This window comes from Echinococcus granulosus, assembly GCF_000524195.1.
Source record: "Echinococcus granulosus chromosome Unknown EG_S00038, whole genome shotgun sequence".
NCBI lineage: Eukaryota > Metazoa > Platyhelminthes > Cestoda > Cyclophyllidea > Taeniidae > Echinococcus > Echinococcus granulosus.
In genome coordinates, this window is record NW_020170418.1 from 102,439 (window position 1) to 125,325 (window position 22,887).

General features: G+C 39.0%; 3 protein-coding genes across 3 annotated transcripts; 2 read left to right on the top strand and 1 right to left on the bottom strand. All coding sequences in view use genetic code 11, as the record gives it.

Annotated features, from left to right (window-relative positions):
- Positions 1 to 4,623: 4,623 nt before the first annotated feature.
- Positions 4,624 to 12,102, top strand: EGR_05285 (hypothetical protein; the record flags this gene model as incomplete). The annotated part of the gene is made up of 5 exons (XM_024494534.1): positions 4,624 to 4,655; positions 4,770 to 4,878; positions 9,597 to 9,761; positions 10,622 to 10,708; positions 11,986 to 12,102. The coding sequence occupies 5 exons, from the start codon at positions 4,624 to 4,626 to the stop codon at positions 12,100 to 12,102; spliced, it is 510 nt and encodes a 169-aa protein (XP_024351005.1).
- A 3,350-nt stretch (positions 12,103 to 15,452) lies between these two features.
- EGR_05286 (Metabotropic glutamate receptor) lies at positions 15,453 to 16,961 on the top strand (the record flags this gene model as incomplete). The annotated part of the gene is made up of 1 exon (XM_024494535.1): positions 15,453 to 16,961. One exon carries the CDS (start codon positions 15,453 to 15,455, stop codon positions 16,959 to 16,961), a length of 1,509 nt encoding a protein of 502 aa, XP_024351006.1.
- Positions 16,962 to 18,295: 1,334 nt separating this feature from the next.
- On the bottom strand, positions 18,296 to 22,623 carry EGR_05287 (hypothetical protein; the record flags this gene model as incomplete). Its single annotated transcript, XM_024494536.1, has 3 exons — positions 18,296 to 18,537; positions 20,670 to 20,870; positions 22,473 to 22,623. The coding sequence occupies 3 exons, from the start codon at positions 22,621 to 22,623 to the stop codon at positions 18,296 to 18,298; spliced, it is 594 nt and encodes a 197-aa protein (XP_024351007.1).
- Between the last annotated feature and the right edge of the window lie 264 nt (positions 22,624 to 22,887).

Below are 22,887 nucleotides of genomic sequence, written 5' to 3' on the forward strand. Positions count from 1 at the left end.
TCAACTCTATTGTACATAGATAACACACATTCTGTCCAAGAATTAGATTATCCGTCTTCAGAGTTGTAAATAGATGGAATAATAGGTACACAAAATATATTAACGACCCAGTAGCCAATGCAGGAGCTCGTCAACGTGCTAATCCTGGTTTATGTGATGACTTTGATGTAACTACATATTGGCATCTCAATGTCAGACTAGTGATCCTTTGGATTATTTCGCAAAAAATAATAATTTATGTATCCGTAAATTTGAAACTGAAAGCCGCTGATCATCCGCATACTGGACCGCTCTTTTCAACCAGTGAAACCCAATTAATAGTTTGGAAAGGGCTTTATGACGTAATGTTCGTAGGTGTTCCACTTTACATTGATAAGAAAATTAGCAAAAGCAGAAGGAAAAAGATGCTAGCCAGAAACAGAAATGCAGCATATTCTAAACCTATTTCACTATACTCTTATTAACATATATGCAGTACCAGGAAAAAAGTCTTCCTAGGGCGGCTTCCAGTGTTTTGCGTGGATCAAAGTACTTTCTAGTGAGAGAAAACCCTCCAAGTGGTGCCGCCCATACCGCAAATACTTGAGCGTTTACAATACCGATACTCTCGCAGGACAACAGTTTTGGCTGAATTTAAACCGGTCACAACTGTCTACTCTTCTTTAAACAGAACTGTAAGGAACTGAATTCTGGAATATGACTTGCATAAGAAATTCACGTTAGTCACAAGTACTCCTTAGTTTAGTTTTATATTCCATCTAGTATCTACTAAGTGGGCAGAATAATACTGATGCTACACACAAGTTCCGTTTAAGGGTACTTTACCAGGAAAATACAATTGCACCTCGGTTTTTGTTTACTTCCAATGCACTCGCCCACTTTACACCATGCAGTCACCAATTATGAGGCAACAAACATTTTTGACATCAAGACTTTTGAGACAAAAGTTGTCTCCTTAGGCTACTGAATGTAAGTTCGATATCCTTCAAAATCTAAAATGGAATGTCTGTTAATTTTTAATTTAGTATAATATAATGTTTTCACAGTAGCCTGTAGTAACTGCAGGAGGCTACGGGGCATTGTTATATATCGCTCCACCGGCCTTTTCATGCATAGGCGAATGGATCTCAAAACACCACTTAATCGTACGGCAAAACAGTGGACTGCTGCACAGCCCTACGAATGGAGACTCTTTGAACGCCACCCTAAAAATGCTTCAATAATTAAATGATGAATCGAAGACCATTGCATGATAGATGACTTAACCTGTGGAGCATAAAATTGCGAAACATGTGCATATTTTGCCATTGTCTATTATTTTTAACTAGTCCACTGATGAATGATAGTTAATGCGGCGTTTGCTAATTGATGTCCGTTAGAATAGCAATGTTGAAAGGCTTTTCCAGTTAGTTGTCGTGATATTCTAAAGGACTAGGACATTTATGTAAGCTCCAAGTGCTATACGAGGTGGCATTAAAAAAGCTCTGCATTTACGGCTAGATGCAGGACAGTTCACGGGACCACAAGATGAACTTTACAACAAAAACTGACACTAAATATTATCAAATAAGACTCTTAGACATAGGCATTTTGATGAAGTCATTCTTTGCAAATGGCTGACATGCACTTTAACTGACAATGAACCTTAAACTCATCTTATTCAGACTAAATATAAACCATGTTAGAGCTGCTTTGTTATTCCATTAGGCTCGATTTACAAGCATAACAGACCCGAAAATCTCACTTCATTCTCAACTACAAATGGTTGCACCAAAGCGAGTAAAAAGCATAAAATATTTGTTTACTTACCAAATCTTACACATTATCATTTTAATAATAATGAAAAGTAAAAGAATAGAAGTTTTTCTAACTGGTCACATCCCGTGATTTTCTAAATTCGCTTATGCAAATGCTTAAAAGTCAGCCAACTCCCACATTTTATTCATTAAAATGGACACACGAAACAAATTTTTCTCTTAAAACCCTTTGATGGATTGGTGAGGGTAAAACAATCAACTAAAAATTCAAAATAGGTTTTAACCCATTCTTAAATTAACTCTATGCCATCGATCACTATGTTAGTGACAATTTTAGATCGGCGTGTCAACGATGTGCTCTCAACGGATAGCTAAAAGCTTTTAGGACAGTAAAATAAAGTAATGCATTCTTGTTAGACGCTACCCCTCACTGACACAACAATTTAACTAAGTGACATTTAATGCAACTCTCGATGACCATTTCGAAGCTATTTTTCCCAAGCGACAACCACATTTCGGAGATACCCACTCCAGCAGAATCGAGTTATAACATTGTATACTTACTACACTTTAAGTTTTTCAAACACATTTTGCTCTAGCTTGCGTTTCTTTTCGGAATGGGATTTGCTAATGACAAACAACCTAACCATGTTAGTTAAAATGTTCTGGAACAGATCACACGGCTAAGCACACGTTTTTTTTCACTTCGTTTATTTTTGTGTCAAGAGTAGAAATATGTTAATTTGACGAGAATGACATATTTTTTCAATCGCAGTAACAGAAATTATAACTGCCATGCCAAGTGGATGACTGGAGCAAAAAAAGATTCCTTAAACAGCTGAAATTGATATTTAAATTCCATAGGGTGGCACTGGCTCTTGGTAACTATGTGTAGGATTCGTGGACATATGCCTAAATTGTATGCAATTATTTTTACTTTTTGTTTTGAATGTAACATTCGTTACAGGAGAGTAGACTGTCAAACTTTCCCGTTCTAAACACAAACTTCGTTCACCATTCCCACTTGTTCAAATTGGGCAGATGTGAGGAATGCAATGTAGGCATTTCCGAAAAATAGCCATCATTAAGACTAAATATTACAAACACAATGAAGAAAAACAGAGGAGTTCTCTGCGTTGAAGTAAGGCATTGCTAAAATCATCGTCCGTTTTGCTGAAATTGTGATGTGTGCACTAAGCATAATAAAACAGGCTAACCAAACTATGAGGAGGGTAAACCGGAAATAGGCAAAGGTTATTGAATGTGACAGATATGTATGAAGAAGCACAAAAAAGTTTTATATTAACCACAGACTTCAATCTATTTTTGATACTTCAGTTTTCTACTCTACTTGTTCTATTTTTATATTTTTAAGTGATTTGAGGATTTTTTACGAAAACAAAAACGCCCAAAATACTACTGATTTTAGGAAGAGAATAAACAGTGGCCACTGTTTACCTTTAAATTAGGATGTTATCTAGACAATAAGTGTATTCACCAATAAACATGTTTCACGAATTGATTTCAATGATATTGAATGCATATTACCGCATTGCCATGGTTTGCTTATTTTCGATAAATCATGGAATTTTAGTAGCCCGAGTGGTGTACAGAAGAACTGAAGCTCTTGGCATGGACCCTAGGCCATGCCGGCAGACAGAAGTACAATAGTGAAGCCTTAATTGCCCGTGTGATCAAAAACAGAGTTAAAAAACCAGGGTCCTACGCAGCCTCTGCTCTTTAAAGCTACCTTCCAAACCAGCCATCACAACGTAGTCGGTGATGTTAGAGAAACCCCCACGAACCAACCGCACCAGCAATCACATTTTTTTCTGCTGAAAAGATACTTGACCTCAACGTCACTGATTCCTTGTAGCAATTCCATCAGATCTGGAAATTTCGTCGAATTTAAGAACCGTGTTGGGAGAAGGAGGAATGTGCTGGTCATCTCTCATCCCCACCGCTAGTTGTGAGAACGTTGACATAAAAACAGTCTTTTAATAAAATATGGGATAAAAATATTTTCTGGGATAAGGTTCTTCATCTACTCTTTTCTGCTACTTTGCTCTCACTTCAGCCCTGTCCAGCCATATATCTATCTGGGTTCCACCCAATTAGCAGAGAGGTGAAGGAGGTATTGCGAGTTCACGTTATCAGTATCTCTATACAGGTACTGTAAACAGCTCCGTAACGAACTTCTCCAGATGGTCGAATCAGTCGTTAATAGTATTTCTGGAGAACACAAGAAGGTAGATACCATTATTGATCCTTCCGGTAGAAGTCACAATAGATTTGCCTATCTGCAGCATATGCCCTTTTTCGGTCACGTTAATATTTAGCATCTAGCAGTAGAAATCAGGGTATTTTTGTCCTTTAGGATCGGGTTTACCTGGCATTGCTGCCAATGATGTGCTAGAGAGCTGAGACTATAGGCATGGTGAGGAGGTCGTGGCAGTGAGATGAAGTACAATGGCGGGGCCTTAAATTTCCGCATAACCAAGACGCAGAGTTTAACAATCAAGCATTATAAAATTGTCAGACAAATGTCTATTCAAAAAAACACTTAGTTAATTTTTGATCCAACTTATAATTAATAAAGACTTCATGTCGGCATTAATCAGATTTATATGGCATTCCTTCAAAAAATTTGGACGGCTATAAAGATTTTCCACTCAAACGACAGTAAGTCTAATACAAATTGCTGTTTCAAACACGGATCCACTGAGTTGAAATGAGATTTGAATCACCTGTTTCACGTAACGATGATGGAGACGGAGCGAAATGCAGCCTTGGGATTGCAAAGTCACGGTTCAACCGAATGGTGTAGTATCATATTCAGTAGAACTAGCTTACTGTAGTCTAAAACATGAGTTTAAAAACGCATCTGTTTTGCCGATGGTAAGGGAGGCAGTAAAAATAGTGAAATTTTCATGAGAAACTGGTTTGTGGCGCTAAATAGAAGCTAAAGCCTCGCTATTAGATTTCCAGGTATTTATGTATAGTTTATTTTAGTTGTTACATGGAACTGTTATACATTAAGGAGTTTTATTGTTGGGAAAATTTCAAAAAAAAAGAAAGCGCAAGGGATTACAGACTTCAAAAAGATTTAAGCATAGAAAATGTAAGAGGGGAAGTGAACATTTTGATTAGATACTAAGCATTACCTTTGTAGAACCGCTTTGAAGTCTCAGTTTTCGTTCAGTTTGAAGTGATGAATTTGACTATTTTCAATGAAAGTGCCGAGAAAGAGCTGATATTAATCCATTAAGCAAAAGTCACATTTGTATCTTCATCACAATTTGGATTTCTAGCCCAAATTGATGACAATCTTTACAAAACTTATATCGGCGACCAAAACTGATGGAAAGATAAGCCTTTATTTTCCTACATTATTCCATCCATTCAAACAGGAAACATTATAAGTTTGGGATGGCTTTACTAGTGGACAAGCTTGTATAACTTGCCCTTAGCACATCTTTAGTTGAAACAGTTGAATGCTTTCAACGTGTTTCAATTTTATGTTAAGAAAAGAGCCACCTGCAAACCAAAAGACTTTAAAGATTTTCTTTTGTAAAGTGCTTAGATTTGCAATGCTTATAAACATGAATAAACTAAGTCTACATTTTGAGTCATGCCCTCAAATACACATGATGCACACACATATGCGTGGACTAGGACTCTTCAGTCTCCGCGGGTTTTGCTTCCGCTCAACTACGTAGCTTCCCAGCCACACCTATAGCCTCTCAACCCTTTCTTACGTTAAGCATAAATTTTTCTGCGTATTGGCATGGTTTATTACGACTCCGGGGAAGACTCGGTAACATATATATGGCCCACGGGCGGTAGTACGCTACACTATCTGCGATCAATGAAAGAGGCCCTAAATGTGGTCCAACTAAGGTTTAAATCAATCTGAATGGACATAAAAATTGGAAGAATCCTTTTCAATACAAGCTTCAGGTCTTAAGCTATCATTGAGATTGCATGAGGTTGTAAAAGGAGAAGTACGCAGGCGGCCGTTAAGAGAGGCCATTAAAAAATTTGGAGGCGATTGAACCATTGAAATAGTACAATTTTGAAAATGTCGTAAAGGGGCTATTTCTTATACCATTGAGAAAAACTTTGTGGAAAGACGATCAAATGCTCTGAATGTTGCAGTGTATCAGTTTTATGGTAAGTAATTCAAAACAGAATGCACACAATGGGCAAGTTTAGCACGGGAATGAATGCTTATAAAAGAACTCCGCATGCCATCTTTTTTAGTAGGTATTCTCCTTCTAACTCAGCAAAAAAATAAAGAGATTGAAAACGGATTGGTGTTGTATGAGAACTGACTAGCTAACACTGTGATACTAGAGTGTAGCCTTCCTAGACTCAGCTCTTTAGAACCAATAAAGTTACATAAACTATTGCCAAACTATTCAAAAAACGATGAAACTATTTAAGGTTTCATTGCAAAACACAATCCCTGTAATTCATGTATTGCAAGTATTATCATGATGTTCAATGACTCCAGATAAAAGTAGAGTAAAATCGGTCAAAGTCACTTATGTAATGCCTTGAGTAGAAATCCCCTTTTGTAGATACAGAAATAGGACAAGTAGCTACCAGGATCTGCATTGCTGAGACACGAAAAGAAGCAGTACTGGTGTTCCTATTCAATACTTATTCGAACTTACAGCATCATTAGGGAGCGAATGTAGCAAAAAAACGCTTTAATTCTCTTTGAACGATGGATGCAATGTTCAAGTCTCGGCATTGATAAAGCAGACAAGTGTAGGCATTAGAGAGGGGATAAATCTAAAAACAAACTTAATGTGCACCACCACTGGACCGTTAAGTAGGCAACTTCTAAAAACCATTTCCTAATAAAATTTGCTAGAGTTCTGAAGCCTGGAAGCTGTGTTATTTCACTTACACTAAGCTTTGCGGAAATGAACGAGCATTAATGTATCAAAAAGCCACCACCGTTGAATCTATGAAGCTAACAACTATCGGGTACTTGTGACATGACATGTGAATACTTCGGCTGTTTAACTCCTCCTTTTAGTTACACGGCCATTGCACTTCCGCCCAGCAGCATTGCCTCCGGGCCAAGTCAGTAACCCCTCCATCCTTCTGTCGATAATGCATATACTGCTCTAATATTATGTCTTCTCTTATCTTCAAGGAAGTCACGGGATGCTACAATAAAACTACGCGAATAGGCGTTCCTAAAATAGCCTCCCTCGGTGTAATCAATGTATTACGACTTCGAAATAAATACAGAAACACATCATCTTTTTTCGAGGTCACGAAATACCCTAGAGACCGAATCATAACGAAATTATCACTCCAGAAATGGCAAAGAAACAATCAGGAAATTCCGTATTTATAGGAGAAAATGCAACAATATACTCCTTCTTAAACAGCACACCGAAGTCTGCCTTAGTTCAAATTACAAACGGACCCGTTATAGAATACAAGGCTAAATTGCACCAAAGACAACTAGACGTCAACAACTAAAAATTAAGCATTAAAATGCGAGGATTAGCTGTCTGCCTTGATCAAATGTGCCTGTTCGGCGTTACTTGATTTCCCATGTTCACATTCGTAAATCCCCTGAAATTAATGATTCATTCAAAGCCTTTAAAGTCCTTCTATAGTTGTTAGGATGCAAATGTCTTTAAGTCAATCCACCGGCAAGCGTACAAATCATTTTTAGAATACCAACTCAAGTGCACCTGCATTGCGCACTTGTGGGTATGCGGAAATTGTACCAATATAAGTGACGATGAATTGTAGGGCTTTGACTACTTTTTTAGCTTGTCGTCTTAGTTTCGCGGGCACTTAAATCTTCGCGGTTTTACTTTCGCTGGGCGACCTGGCCTTCTGGCCACGCCAGTATCCCCCAGCATCCCTGTACACCGGTAATGCATTTTCTTTCCTGGTATCACATCTTCTTCCGTCTCTAGGGGAGCCTTGCTGTGCTACGGTAAGTATTTTACGGAATTACTAATAGCTGCTGTATGGAGGCAAGCAACAAACATTAGTAAGTTATTTAAATAATTTTGAGTTCATAAACATTTTTGACTGTGAAGGCCAAAATGCTACTGTAGTGTGAGACACGGTTGTTAGCCTTTCCTGCTTGCTTACTTGGTACTTTATTACCTTTTTGTTTAACTTAATTCTCTTTTAACAAAGTGGGATTTCAAAGTTCTTAGAGGTTTAGGTACTTTTTGCTACTTTACTTTTGTGACAACAGACTTTAGCGTCAAGCAAATCGTTTCTGAAGAAGTAATTCTAAGATAATTAGTTAATTGTGCATCAGGTAAATCTCAAAGCTGAATTTTATTTGAAAATAGAAGGGTTTAAATAGAAATGTACATAGAGCGTAGTACAGTAGTAATAAGTTATTGAAAAGTAGAGCCTTTAATAGGCATTATTGCTGTGAGCATTGAAGAATGGGTTGATGTCTTCTTAAGTTGACACAAACACTTTGCAGAATGCTGCAAGAGTCGCAAAACTATGACAGTCAATGGAATTTTTAAAAGGAGCGTATACAGCGCGCAAGGCAGTAGATGGAAAAGTTAGCACTAGTAAAGTGCCACAGCGAACCAGAAAAAAAGTAAGCTCAAGTTTTGCATCCCGCTTGGGAAGACTAAATTCCTCTTCTGTACTTCAAATGTTTAATTATTAAATATAGGCATGATCTCTGAGCATAAATGATTCCCTTTCAACAATACCTACCATTGCAAGCCAAAATATTACATCAAAGAATCACCAAATGGGCTGTTATAGCTCCTGCCAAAACAAACGCTTTTAAATCAAATATTCTCTAGTTAACAACCTTTCACTTGTAAAAATAAGTGGTTTGGACTATTTGCCATTAACAACCCTGTCGGGAAGATGACGACATTATATTTAAACATTAAAAAACTAAGCTGCATTGTTCAAATTCACATGCAATCCCACTAAAGCAAATTTGAATCCCTTTAAAAAATGAAGTTTAAGGAAATGGTACAGCAATTAATTTCGCCAAACACACATAATTTATGGTGCTGGTGAAAATATTAGCAAGTATTTAGACATACACTCCAAATTGACAAATTCTAGGATTGGCCGTGATGAAATAAATGAGTAATTTCGTCCAAAGGGCATTCGATAGACAGTGGAATGTAAGTTCACCAGGCATAAAATTTTGCAGCGGAGAAAATGGCCATCAAAGTGTCCACTTTTATCGCCCTGTGTGACGCAGTTATGTGTGCCCTAATGATCACATGCCCCCGATTATCTAGATTTCTCTCGGCGTTCCACAGCATGAGACCACAGGTACGAAATAAGTAGTCTATAACGCCGAATGCGCTCATGTGTGACGCGCCAATGAAAATAACCGCGTTCTTGGTATTTCTACTGAGCATTACCAAACCAATGCGTTACAGCGACTTCGACTGACAACCTGCCAGTGACTAAGTATAGCGCAAAATTTTTGTGACTTAGTTTTGCAGCCAATACCAACTCGCCCAATCTGCCTTGCATCAATGGTCGACGGTAAACCACAAGCGGTGCTCGCATCAGCGAGGAACGAGTTAGGAGCGTAACAATTAGCGAATGCTCTTAGCTAAGTGGCAGAGGTCAAGATTATTAAAATTTCCTGCTGCCCTGAATCACACCCTCACTGTTTGCTCTAGGTTTCGTGCTAGAATGCAAATTTACATTTTGCTTACACAATGTTCATTTTTGTCACTTCTTAGAAAATGAAATCCTTTCGGAATCTTCTGTGGGAAAAATTCTTATAAGCTATTTCTAAGAAACAGTGATTTAAACATACACTGAATAAACGAATAAACCATTACTTAGATGAAGTGGCAGACTTATGCACATGCTTTAGTGTATATCTCTAAAATACATGCTTTTATTCAGTTTATATCTTATAAGCCGTTTTCAGGTCACAAATACATTCCAATTTTTTATCACACAAGGAAACTTGAATTCGCACTGTATTTCTTCATTAAAAAGGTGACTGTAAGTTGACGCAATTGATGTGTTTGAAGGACAAATATTTGTAGTAGTCAGCCCCTACCACTTTCATAATCACACCAGAGTCCAATCCATATAATCAAAATGGGTTGATAGGAATCTGCGTAAACAGACAAATATAGAGGGACAACTTGAACTGCCTAGACACCTATTTAGCAAAATTGTTACGGTACAACCGCTTATAAGCGATGTAGAAGTGAAAACGTAAGCACTCACGTAAGGGGTGGATTCCTCACCTCATTTCAAACTCTGTGTGTGCTGGAGAGGAATAAACAGGATAGTAAAACTCTAAGCGGAGTAAAAGCATGAGTAACAACCTCGTCAAATTTGTATTTGCTACTTTTTTGTGGAATAAGTGGATGAGTACAAAACTGAATAAAGGATGTTAATTTATCATGCAGCAGACTGATGATGACATGACTTCATTAGGAAAGTAGTACAATTAATGTAATTGCTTAACCCGAATTTCTGTGTACGTTAAATTGTTGAGTTGTTAAATCATCAACGTATTCTTAGGTCCGTGAGAAATAGAAGTCCTACGAATTTATTACTTAACGTGAATGAGATAATTTCGATTATTCATTAAAAAGTAGCAATGAGTACTGAAATACAAATTCATAGGGCAAGTTGTTCCACGATATGGGACTCTGCCCATCCCCTTCTCTTTTTCTGCTTTCAAGACTCCGTATAACACCGCGAACGACAATGGCCCACACCAGTAATTTCTGTCTTGTAGTGAGTTGGAAATCCGGTAGCGGTTGAATCTTAGTTAAAATTAGCATCAACACAAAAAATATTATTAGCCGATTTTTAAAAAGTCGCCTATGAATGCCTTTTAAAATAAGATCGTACTAAATTTTGAGTTGTCACTTTTAATCTCGTCATTTCTTACATTCCCGGAAAGAGCAATCAGTGATATATTTCAACAGAATGTCAGGAGTAAAATAGGGTTAAAAACTAGTCTAACCAAACCTCATTCCTGTTTCGTTGAAAGAGAACACAATCACGAACTTCCTATATCATAAAATCCAAAATTGTCAACTCATATATCACACCTGCTATTTGGTTTTCATTTTATTCAGGAAATTCTAAGTTAGCCAAATTTTAAACAGTTCAATCCATATGTGGCGACATAGGTCACATTTGCCACTAAATCAGCTTAATGTATTTAGACAATGTATTCTTTTCAGGAATGAACATACTTATAACCATCAGCCTTTTGACAACCATGTCTTGCACCAGCATCGGTTTGGAGAGAATCACCATCAATTGCAACTTCTAAGCTATTTCTCTCTTCTCACCCAACTCCCATTACACTGTTCTTCTTCACGTTGTGATTTTTTAGCCTACTGCCTTGGCCTTTACCTTGGATTTTACGCTTAAGTGGTTTAAAGCTCCCTAATTGCATCTGGAGGTAAGTCAATTTGATTAACTTGCTGCGTTTCCATCCACGTAGGCATTCGACGATACGAGCCCAAATTTCCGTTGAGTCACTTTGTACTTCCAATATCATAAGAAAAGGGTTCAGTACATTGTGAGTAAGCACTATTTCGATCTCAATTTCTAATCACCTTGGAGTAGTGCATTCATCATCAATTTCAAGTTGAAATATTTCCTTAAAAAAAAACCTGAGGTGTACATTCATACTCAAAGGGAGGTAGGTTAATCAACCTAGCCACAGTATAACGTTCAAATGCATTACAGCAAATAAATTTTACAAAGTACTTCATGGTCTCTACTATAGCCGGAACGAACAAACATTTGGAGTAACTCTTGTTTGGAAAACTCGAGTGAAAATGGCTTGAGTGTCAGCTGTGGTGTGTCCACTGCATGGAAAGAAAGTAGGAGACGAGTCTGGTGGTTACATGACTAACAACAAGTAGTTCACTTCTAAAAATTTCTAAAAATTGAGGACGGCTGCATTTATTATGTGTAAGTGCATAGTGCATCAGATTATCTTGTACAAGGAGGACGTGGTAAAGGCTCAGACACCTGATTTCCCTACATTCATGCTGCCAATGAAGCCTTGTAGAATGAGATTGCATTAGAGTTGTGTGAACGAATTATGTGAATACTTTTGAAGTATGTCAGAAGCACTTATTAAGAGCAAACCGGTTAAAACAGTACGGACCTCGAATTTGCACGTGGAGGATTAAAGAGATTGATATAATTCATTACTTCTTTATTTTCATTTGCATATGAAAACTAGGATCATGAAAGATCTGAAAGACCCAAATTACCACAAGCTGCATTATGTAATCTGCATCAGCAAAGACACTTCGGTGATCGATCGTCGTTTTTATTTTTAACATTAAGCAAACTTTAGTATACTATCAGTTGAGACTTCACTCTCCCAAAATGTGAGCTAACCTTTACAGTTCGTAGAAGAAATGCAAAAAAGTAATAATGGTTACCTTCCACGCCGTCATCACCTATGTCTGATCTCTTCGGTACGCTTAAAAGAGTCACTTCAATGCATGTTTATCATCTGCGATGAAACTAAAGCGAGGTGATCGGGTCAGAGATAAGGGCCAGTTTCTCGGTGTGCTAAAAATAGCTTATCTCCGAACTCCAAGCAAAGTTCTTTCAACTGGCGTAGCCACAACTACTGTAGGCAAGTGCTTACCTTCAATACAAGGATGCTGCATCGTTAAGCTAAGGAGAAGTCTACACCACCTAGATAGGCCCGATAAATCCCTCGGAGAAAAATACTCATGGATCACATCGAAAATTGTGTACAACAGAAGTACCGAGAGCACTCATGAAGTTCACTACATTTGAATAGGTCACTAATGTTGTCACACGAAATACTCTTTTCGATGTCGAAATCAAGGTAGCATTTCCCTGTAGGGCTTTCAAGTTCATGTTTTCTACTAAACATATCAATTGTTCCATGGCGTTGGAGTGCTGGTAGATCTTCTTTACATAACATTGCCGGGGTCACGCTAGTTTTACGCGACCCCTACCTCTAACCTGCATCGAAGAGCACGTAAATCCAGTGACAGCTCTGATGCCGCCTCGCGAGTAAATGCATAAAGAAAGCAGGCTAACCACTAAAGGGCATTTTTGGAACAAATTTGCAGGAACTGCATATAGAGATGCGCCATATCCATTTAAAAGGCACTAATGTCCAATGAAAAATTGTAGTGTGGCCTTAGATTTTCCAACTTATTTGCACAGGACACATTAAGCGTGTAGAAAAATCCTCTGCCTGATACTTATGAAAAGCTCTGTTTCAATGACAAAGGCATCAGTTTAACAAGAGAGATTAATCTCGGTGATAAATACCTTTTCTCGAAAGTGATACCTGTTGTCGATACTTTGTCGCTGGTGTAGGACTTTTCCGATTGGTAGATTCCTTTTGGCACTTTCTTACCGTTTTAGTAAATGATTCTTTAGTTATAAATCTAAATTATACTAAACCAACAACGAGGACTTTTCTGACTCCGGAAATAAGAATGCTAATATTTTTCCTTCTGTTACGTAGATGTGAAAAAGCAAAAAAAGTCATCAGATAAGGAATATATGTGGTCCGAGATCTGTCCCGGTGTTTAATTATCAAATGATCAGCTACGTTTTTCAGGCAGGTCATAAACTTGCTCGGAGTCATTTGTTGATTAATTATAGCTTTCTACTACATCAGTGTCGTTTTACTTTTTCCTTTTCGTCCAAACCAAGTAGTAGAAACCCTAGCAGTAGATTGAAATAACCAAGTTTTTGTTCTAATCTTTAGAACTGTTCAAAACCCTTAACCCTCTTAACATCACTGATCTAAGAAATACGCTTAGGCAAAATCAAAGAAACCATTTGTAGAAATCTTTGTGAACAATTGTTCGGACCCTTTAACCCATGGAAAAACATGGCACTATGAACTTAGTGGGAATCCGTAAGCCAGGTTGTCCAAGTCTCAAATTGCAGCATTCAGAACTTTCTGAATGGTCCTACTCAACTTATCCTCTCCTTAAAATAAATGTGTTCCGGTAAGTCTGTTAAACATTTAGGCAGAACAATCTTGCTAACTTGGTGTTATAGGGCATAGGCACCAAGACCGCTTGGCTTTTGAGTAGAAGGATGGTGATTTTTAACTTGATGGCCCAATTAAATTGATTCCCGCACACTTGAAATTTATTTTAATTTGGGCATCACTAATAACAGAAAGATGTCAGGAGCAAATTAAAACGCATGAACCAACGCCTTAGTATGCAACCGAGGTTTCTCTTCACAGTCCCACAAATTCACCCACTTACAATTAGCGGAAGTAACGTACATGTAAAGGTTGACTCCTGAATTCCGTGCAATGAGTATTAACGCAGATTGAAATTTAAAGACAATAAGAAGAAGATAAAATATACTCTGCAGAACAACTTTACCCAAAAATTGTGGCAATAGACCTTTTAAGTTGGAATTCACATGCACCATTGTCCAGTTTTAATTTTAAGGAGGAAAATGAAGCTCAATTTCGAAGCCAGGCATAGAGTATGCGGATGCCCCTGGTAAACCATAGTGGTGAATCGTGAATTCCATTTTAGAGTGGCATCACTTCATTGGAGGCGTTTAACCTGTAATTTCCCACAGGCTAATAACTGCTCTCGGTGGTGCAACCCGACTTTTGTCTATATGATGAGGATGATTAATCCCCTTTACGATTTGAAATATTTGTGGATTGCGCAGTCATTTTTCATATCAAGTATTCAAATATCAATTGCTTAACTGAGATTTGTAGGTATTTTTTGTCACAGTTGCCAGTGGTTTCAAAGATTGCTACGTTGTCCCGTCATTCAATCTTCCTCCTCCTCCTCTACTAATCTGGGAGTTGGAGCTGGGGAGCACATTCATCCATCCATTCATCCACGCTTTTCCCTCTTCCTCTGCCTCCTCGGATCCATTTTTGGTCAGTGTCACCTTCTCCATTTAGGTGTGCTTATAGTGTCAAATGTTTTCCTGCTGCTCCAAAATTGGCAGGCTATAATCACATCGATGTACGTCTTTACTCCGAAATAAGCCTAGTAACAGTCATACTAACATACTGCACTACAATTAGGGCTACTTCCTCACTGAAATTATATGTATCACGCACATTCGTTTCATACCTGAGGTCTTTGGCATTTGTCCTCCTTAATTAACTTCTTATTCGTGAGAAAAATCGTAAACTCACGACGGGTTTCGCCCGTGGCAAATAAATCTTCTTTAGCGTTAATGGAAGTTATCTGATTTCTGCACCCGTGATGAGGTGTGTGTGTGTATGTGCAAGCCTGCGTGTTCACCTATACGGGTAGGCACGTGTACGGACGAGACTACACTACGTTCTCGTTCTGCGAATACAACGACAGTCGTTCTCCCGTGCGCCCGTCCCCGCTCCCTCTGTCTCCCTGTTTGTGTGTATGTGCGTGCATGCACGTGCGTGCCTAATTGAATTCTTTCCTCTTCCTCGTGCTTATTCCAGGGTGCGCACGTGAGCATACATGCCTAGGTGATACACCGCACGAGGGCATGCATTATTATCCCAGTACATTGGCAGGTGAGCTACTCCAACCGGCCAATAGAATGCTCGCGTGCACGCACGCACGCGCGTATACGAGTTCCCCTTCTGCCTCAGGTTGTGCACACATACGCGCACGCACAAGCCAACATTAGACACACAAATGGAGCTACGGCAATCCCTCCGCTGTCCCTGATATGCTCTTCTTCCGCCACCCGGCCCTTCTTCTCTCCATCCTTCTCATCATCGACCTTATACTTATTGTGTCGGGAATAAATGCGGGCAAAAAATTGGGAAAAGATAAGGAAAAGAAAAAGAAGTCCAAATCTCGTTTGGTCGCAACGGTGCCTGGTGACATAATTCTTGGCGGTCTTTTTCCCGTGCACAGTTCCGGTGCTGTGAAGTGCATGTCACTCAACCCGGAGCGTGGCATCCAACGATTGGAGGGGATGCTCTTCACTCTTGACGAAATTAACAACAACTCCGCCCTACTTCCGGGCTTGCGGTTGGGCGCCAATCTGCGAGATACTTGCTCGCTTGGCAACCATGCGTTGGAACAGTCGCTTGACTTTGTAAAAACAACCGTGGATGACGTCATGAACGAACCGAAGGAGCAGGACAAGATGTGCGTGTGTCCCTGTGCTCCCGGCGGGGTGCCATATTGCCCCGGTGGAGGACAAGGAATGCCTGGCGCAGCCATGCCACATCCGACCTCGTGGAGTCAGGACATTGTTCGAGGTGTGGTGGGTGGGTCGTACACAACTGTGTCCATTCTCGTGGCCAACCTCTATCGACTCTTTAAGCTACCTCAAATCTCCTACGCCTCAACTAGTGCCGTACTTAGTGACAAGAGGACCTACCCATTGTTTGCACGCACCGTGCCCTCCGACGTGGAGCAGGCGCGTGTGATGGCAGCCCTCGTGGCAGCACATAACTGGACCTATGTGTCAACGGTACGAAGTGCTGGTGATTACGGTGACTCCGGAATGGATGCCTTTTGGAAGGAGGCGGACAAGCGGGACGTATGCATCGCCGCGAGGGAGGTTGTACGTGGCAGTTCCACGTCCAATGATCTTGACGAGGTGGTACGCGTGCTTCGTTACGGCTTCTCAAAAGCTCGTGTGGTTGTTCTCTTCACCAGGATGGACCACACAAAGTTGCTACTAGATGCTGTTAGGAGGGCAAATCACACCGATCACTTTGTTTTCATTGGCAGCGATGGCTGGGGTAGAGAAAATATACCGGTTTTGAATAACTCCCGCGTCGCCAATGGGGCACTTACAATCGAAATTCTTGCTACTGAGATTGATAAATTTTCTACTTATTATAAGAATCTGCGATGGGATAATACACGGAACCCGTGGTTCACCAAGTTCTGGCAGTCGTTATTCGGTTGCACTTTCGACAATTCGAGTACTCAGAATGACGTCCCGCACTGCGAGGTGACCAAAAACAAACGGCTTGGTGACAAGTTGCCTGAGCCTTTTAAGCAGGAGGCAAAGATCCAGTTTGTCTATGACGCCGTCTACGCCCTTGCGCACGGGCTACACAACCTTCAGCAGAAACTCTGTCCCTTCGACCCAGACCCTGCAAAGTGGGACAAAAATGAGTGCATACGAAAGCTTCTGGCCTACCCTGGGGATAAGTTCTACAAAATTATTATCTCAACGACCTTCAAAGGTATCTTTCGTGCTTATCATATTTAGTTCGAAAACCGAGTTGTCACCCACAAAGACATTTTTGGTGCTTACTTCACATTACCATGTCCACTCAGACATTTAGCGGTTTGATCACAAAAGTTTCAACAAATGTAGCGGTTGCGTAAGTGAAACATCGTTTTAATATTTGGCCGAACTATGAGTAAAACTGTTAATATTGTTAGGAGGACATCAGACCACTTAAATTTCTAAAATAATTGTTTAGTCGCGCATCGTCATTCCCGCGATCCCCAAGGAAGCACAAATAGGCTTTTTAATTCCAACAATTCATAAAAACTTAAATGCTGCCGGCCAAATTACTATTTGATTTCATGAAAAAAGTAGATAACTCATAAATAGTACGATAGTGTTGACTTACTCCCACGTCTATTTTATGGTAATCCAGCTTTCTTCCTCGTAACAAGTCAAACACTGCCCACTAGGCTGTTTTCCAATGGCCTTGATCGCTACATGACAGTAGAAAACCTCATGGGCAAGCCTAAGCTTATGTGGGAGGTAATATGAATGGGTTAAAGTGCCGCATTTCACAGATAGCTCAATTGACACCCTTAAAAAGTCGGGCGCTCCATTTGTCATCGTTGAAATGAATAACTAATGCCTTCTATTTTCGGAAGATTTGTGAATGGTAGGAGGGCCTTAAATATGCTCCCTTTTATGTTATAGATAACGCACAAAACGAGTCACATGATTTGCTTGCCTTCGACGATGATTGGTGTTGTTCAGTGCCATAATGGGCGAATAATTTCAGCATTAATGTAATTTATGAATCAAGGATTACTTAAGTCGGTTTACTACCAACTTCTTAGTGAAAAATGATACTCGAGCATGTTTCTAGGTGTGAAAAAAAGGGAAGAACGGAGAACTCTAATCGGTGGCAAAAACATGGATAGAGAAGTCTATTAACCTTTGTCATGCCTGGATATATTTTGACAGAGATGTATTGTATACTTACTAGCATTCAGTTATCTAATGAAAAAAGACCTGTGCAGGGCTATTTAGTCTATAATAATGTGTAGTTCTAGTGAAAGATATCATTTGTAGCTGGAAAAAGTCAGCTTCCACAAACTGATGGTGACCAAAAGAGGTGGGCGATCATCCGTTGAACGGCATGCAGAACAATAAACGATGTAATCACAATGTACTCAACTGCAATTGGTTACCATGACAATTGACAATCGGAACACTCATCTTGGCGCCTACAGGCATTTAAACTGATTTATAAAAGCCGAATTCTAACTGCTTAAGAGAATATTGTCTAGGCAGGTGCCAAGACTAACTTATTTTTGGCTCTATTTGGTTTACCAGTGTCACGAAACCGCTTGTCATTTAAATGAACAACTGCTAAATATAAGGAAATATTTTGGTGAAGATAAATTGGGGGTAGATATGATTAGTCCAATGCCATAATCAATGTCTAAGTGTTCAGATGTTGCAAAAGAAAAAGAACAGAAAAAGTTGCAGACAATGACACCAGTTTCGTTAAAGTCGTAATTGATGCCAAGAATGAGATGCATTCCTTCATCGTCGGCAAAGCTGATTGCGTGTATGTTGTGACGACGTGCCACTGAAATAAATGGACGAGCATCTGCCAGCACTTAAGACGGCTTTCGAGGACTATATTGGAGGAATCGCATCTCATCCAAGTGTCCTTCATTTGACACCCAAGCAATGGGCTGACTGCAACATTCGGTAATTCACTGGTCAATGCCTCAGCGCTTGCGTATTCAGCTCCCTCAAAATGAGTGCCATTTCGCCGTTGCGTCATATAATCTACAGTTCATTGGGCTCCCCATCAATTCTAATCCACTTTTGTAGCACGATCTAAAAAAGAAAGAAGTTTGATTGCTCGGTGGTGAAATGTTAACTGAATGTGTGTGTGTGTGTGTGTGTGCTAGAAGAATTTAAGCTGCAACAAAGTTCTACGCGAATCAAGGCAAATAGTACTTACTTAAAATATGAAGTCCTAAGACCCTTCTTATCGCACAATATGCCCATGAAGAGCAAACAAAACAGTCTTATGCAAAAAAGGTAATATTTTGTTACTTATTTATCGGGTTTTTGCATGCAAAACTATTCATAGTCCTCGTTGTCACCGTTTGCGCGAGTCTTGAGGATTGTAATCGCTCAAACCCTCCTCCAAGACTGTCCTTTCCTTAAATAAATTATGATATTGAGGGGAAAATCCGGTTTCTAACAGCCCATAATTTTCCAAATCCCGACTGTTTCGCAAAATACTTAATATTATTAGCTTTTAAAACAGCTACAGTTCAAAATTAGTGCTACTTGCTAACATCTAGCTTAAGACTAAGAATCGTCTGGTGTAGCATTAAAATGTATGACAAGTTTAAATTAATTTCTGCTGCAAAATTGCCCGGCGAGAGAATGAATTTTCAATTTCAGATTAAAAAAGTAGAGACAATAAATGACTCCAGAAGCGCGTGTGTAAATATGACTGCATTGCACCTACCAGAAAGTACCGACCCGGGACCCTTTGGGAAGTCGTCACGGTCTAAATGTAATTCCCCTTACTCAAGTGACTAATGGCACACGAAGATCTGCAAAGATTTATTGTATAATTCCGTTTTTCGTAGAGTCATTCACCTACAATTAGGGAGCTTTGAAAATTATTTGTACACTTTTACCAATCGCAATAAAACTACCATATTTTAAGCTTATCATACTGAGTTGGTAAAGGGTAGACGTACGTAAATCATCAACCTTACTTCAATATCATTTATGTAATTTTTGGTGCATAGAAAGCACTTCAACCTACATCCCAATGAGCTACATGATGAAAGAACTAGCCAATACGCCTTGGTCAAGCATTTCTCTTCTTTTATTGATACATTACTTACCTAACGAAGTTGCTATTATTATTTTATCGTTTTCATTTTACCACTCCCAAAGCTCCAAAAACTTGCCAGAAAGGAGGTGTGATAAAGCCAGTGTGCGGTGTGGATTTTCGCTATATTCTACTCTTAAAATCCGCCTGGTTTGCTTTTATTCCACCATCAAGGATAAAATTAATGAGATCTAGACTGCATCTAGGCACGCATCAATTTAGTACAGGACCAAATTTGTTCCGCATGTAGGCAGTAAATGAAATTATTCACGTAGCCACTGATTATGCATTATCAGGCTACTTATCGTCTCATAGCCTAACACAGTGCAACACTGCATCTTCGTACGCAAACATGTAAAAATGGCGGTGAAAGCGCGGTAGGAATGAAAGTTACTTATAAATTATAGATGGTTCGAAAACTAAATTAACTTATTTGCTGGTGATTAAAGAAAGCACAAAGAAGTCCATTGGGCAATTTTAAAAGCCGTAAATCAGGCTTTCAGATCAACTTTGCTCTTGATATGGGAATTTCTAATTCGTAGGATGCAATTTGAGGATGAATTTCCTCGATGTTGCGATCATACATAATTTGAGTCTAATCGTTTGTTGATTGAAAATCGCACTGTCATGCTATATTGCAAATTCAGTTGACTTAGAAGTTGTGGTTGAAGTTAAAAAGACAATGGGGTTTTGAGAGTAGATGTGGAGGCGGCTGTTCTTGAAAGACTGTGAGCAAATACCTCGATGGTCCCAGGTGGTCACTTTAGAAAAGAAAAGCCGAGATTCGAAAGGGAGGAAAATTAACTTTTTTGGAGTGGCTTGTTTTTCGGTTCTAGATTACCAACCATTCTTACTCGAATTATGGGACTCAACTTGACAATTGCTTTCAACAAAAGATTCCTTCTTGCTCGATTCTATTTTTAGTATCCGTTTCATTTCTCGCAAATACATACAAAAAGAAGCCACTTCTTCCACCAAATTGAGATTTAATGCAAATATCATCTTCTTCCGTTGGTTTGCAAAAAAATGACAAGCCGTAAAACTTTGTAAATAATCTGCAATTTGAAAATGAGTTCTAAATAAGTTCAAACGAATTTCTCCATAATAAGATTTGTAGATGCTCAATTATTTTATTCTGTAGGGAGTAAATATTGCCGTCATTTTCAAACACTATAATTAAAGGGTAAGTCTTATAGTCAAGTAAAAAATAAACTAAACAGAAGTAAAAGTGCGCTAAGCGTTTCTGTCGATACTGTAAATTTTGCTTCCTCGATGTTTTTGCTCCAAATTAAGGTAGCAATCTGCAAAATATCTCACAAACTTCAATACACAAGCATTTATTTTCTTACCCATTTGCTACAACATTATTTCGGAAATATTTCAGTTGGGAGTGTTGTTCCTTATGTGGAGTTTATTTTAGTCTTTTTTTCCTATTGACAACTTCCCATGCGATTCTGACGTAATGTAAGATAACTTCAAACTTATGCTCCATGGAATTTGGAAATGTTTTTTTCCGCGTTAGATAACTATAACAACCTGGTTGCCTTCGACGAGAACGGCGACGGTGTCGGCCAATACCTGATCTACAATTATGCTCGCGACCTCTACTCCGGCGAGTACCAGTACCGATTGGTGGGAGACTACAAGAACTCAAAGCTCTCCATGCGCTACCGTCCGATTTGGCCCGGAGGCCAGTCTAAACTTGTGCCCTCCAGCCAGTGCTCCGAAGAATGCCCGTAAGTCGCTCCGCCGTTTGTGACCTTTGATTAAGAAATACGCCCCGAAAACAGAGCGAATCAATTTCATTGAGCAGTTTTACGATGAAATAATTTTAAAGTACAGCAAAGTAGTTGCAGAGTTGTGTCATATAGTTGAATGTAGAGTAGAATGTTGAGGAACGGGGTAAAATGCTTAACCCAATGCTAATTTTACGACCAGCTTCAGCCATACCTTTAAAATGTAATTCATTGAGCTGCTAATGCTTCCTTAGTCTTTTGCGTGTAATTTGTTTGAAGAAACTTGCCAATGAACTGCATCGAAAAACAGCTTTCTATTTTATTACCCGCTACTTGCCAATTTTGTGCATTATACCCAGCAAGAGTGCTAAACCATACTAACTATTATTAATCATATTCTGTTATGGAATTTTCTTTGTAAACTGCAAAATAAAATTTAACGTGCGCATTTGATCCCTAGATTTTAAAGACATTTGTTATTTTAAGGCTACTTTGATATTAGCAAAGGTCATTGAGAATTACACAAATGACTAGCATACGCATTCCTTACAAAGACATTTACAGTGTTTTAGAAAGATATTTAAAAATCGCATTCCACTTTACTAAAATTCACAAATCAAAGTCAAAAATATGTCAGAAAGCCGCAGTAAAATGGTATAGTTCATTAGTTTGCTTTTCTAGCCAAATGATCATGGAGGCAAATTGAAGGAACCCCAAAACCAACAGTCGGAATCTACGACAAATAAATCGCAAGAGCAATTCAGTCTATTTCTACCAGCCTATGTCCGTTGTACCGTATATGAAGACCACCGGAGAATTAATTTATTTCGATTGGAAAATTTTTAGATGTTGTAAAGCCACGTCTAAAATTTTTATGAAGGCATTCGCAATCAAATATTCATTATATTTTTATGATCTCACCGTAGCTTTGAAATCTCCTAGTAAAGTGTTCAGACGCCAATTCATGTTTTTTTGCCAACATTTTAAAGTGTTTAGTAGAAATTCCTGATTCCATTTCTGATGATCCGTTCAACCTTAAGGACTCGGTAGATTCATCAAACTGCTTACGCATGATTTATTGTAGAGGCTCGCCTTCTGTACCTTGAAATAAATTGTCTAGTCATTGCTCTCAAGGTCAATTGGAATGGACAGGGCTCAGCCGCTGCTACGCTCTGTAAAGCATGCAGATACTGACCGAGGAATCAGCATCGCTGCCGTTCCTAAAATGCCAACAATTATCCCACCCAAACCTCTTTACGCAAAACCAGTCATACGCGACAAAAGTAGTCGTTTCATTCATTATATGGGACACATAAATGATGAGGTTATGATCCGA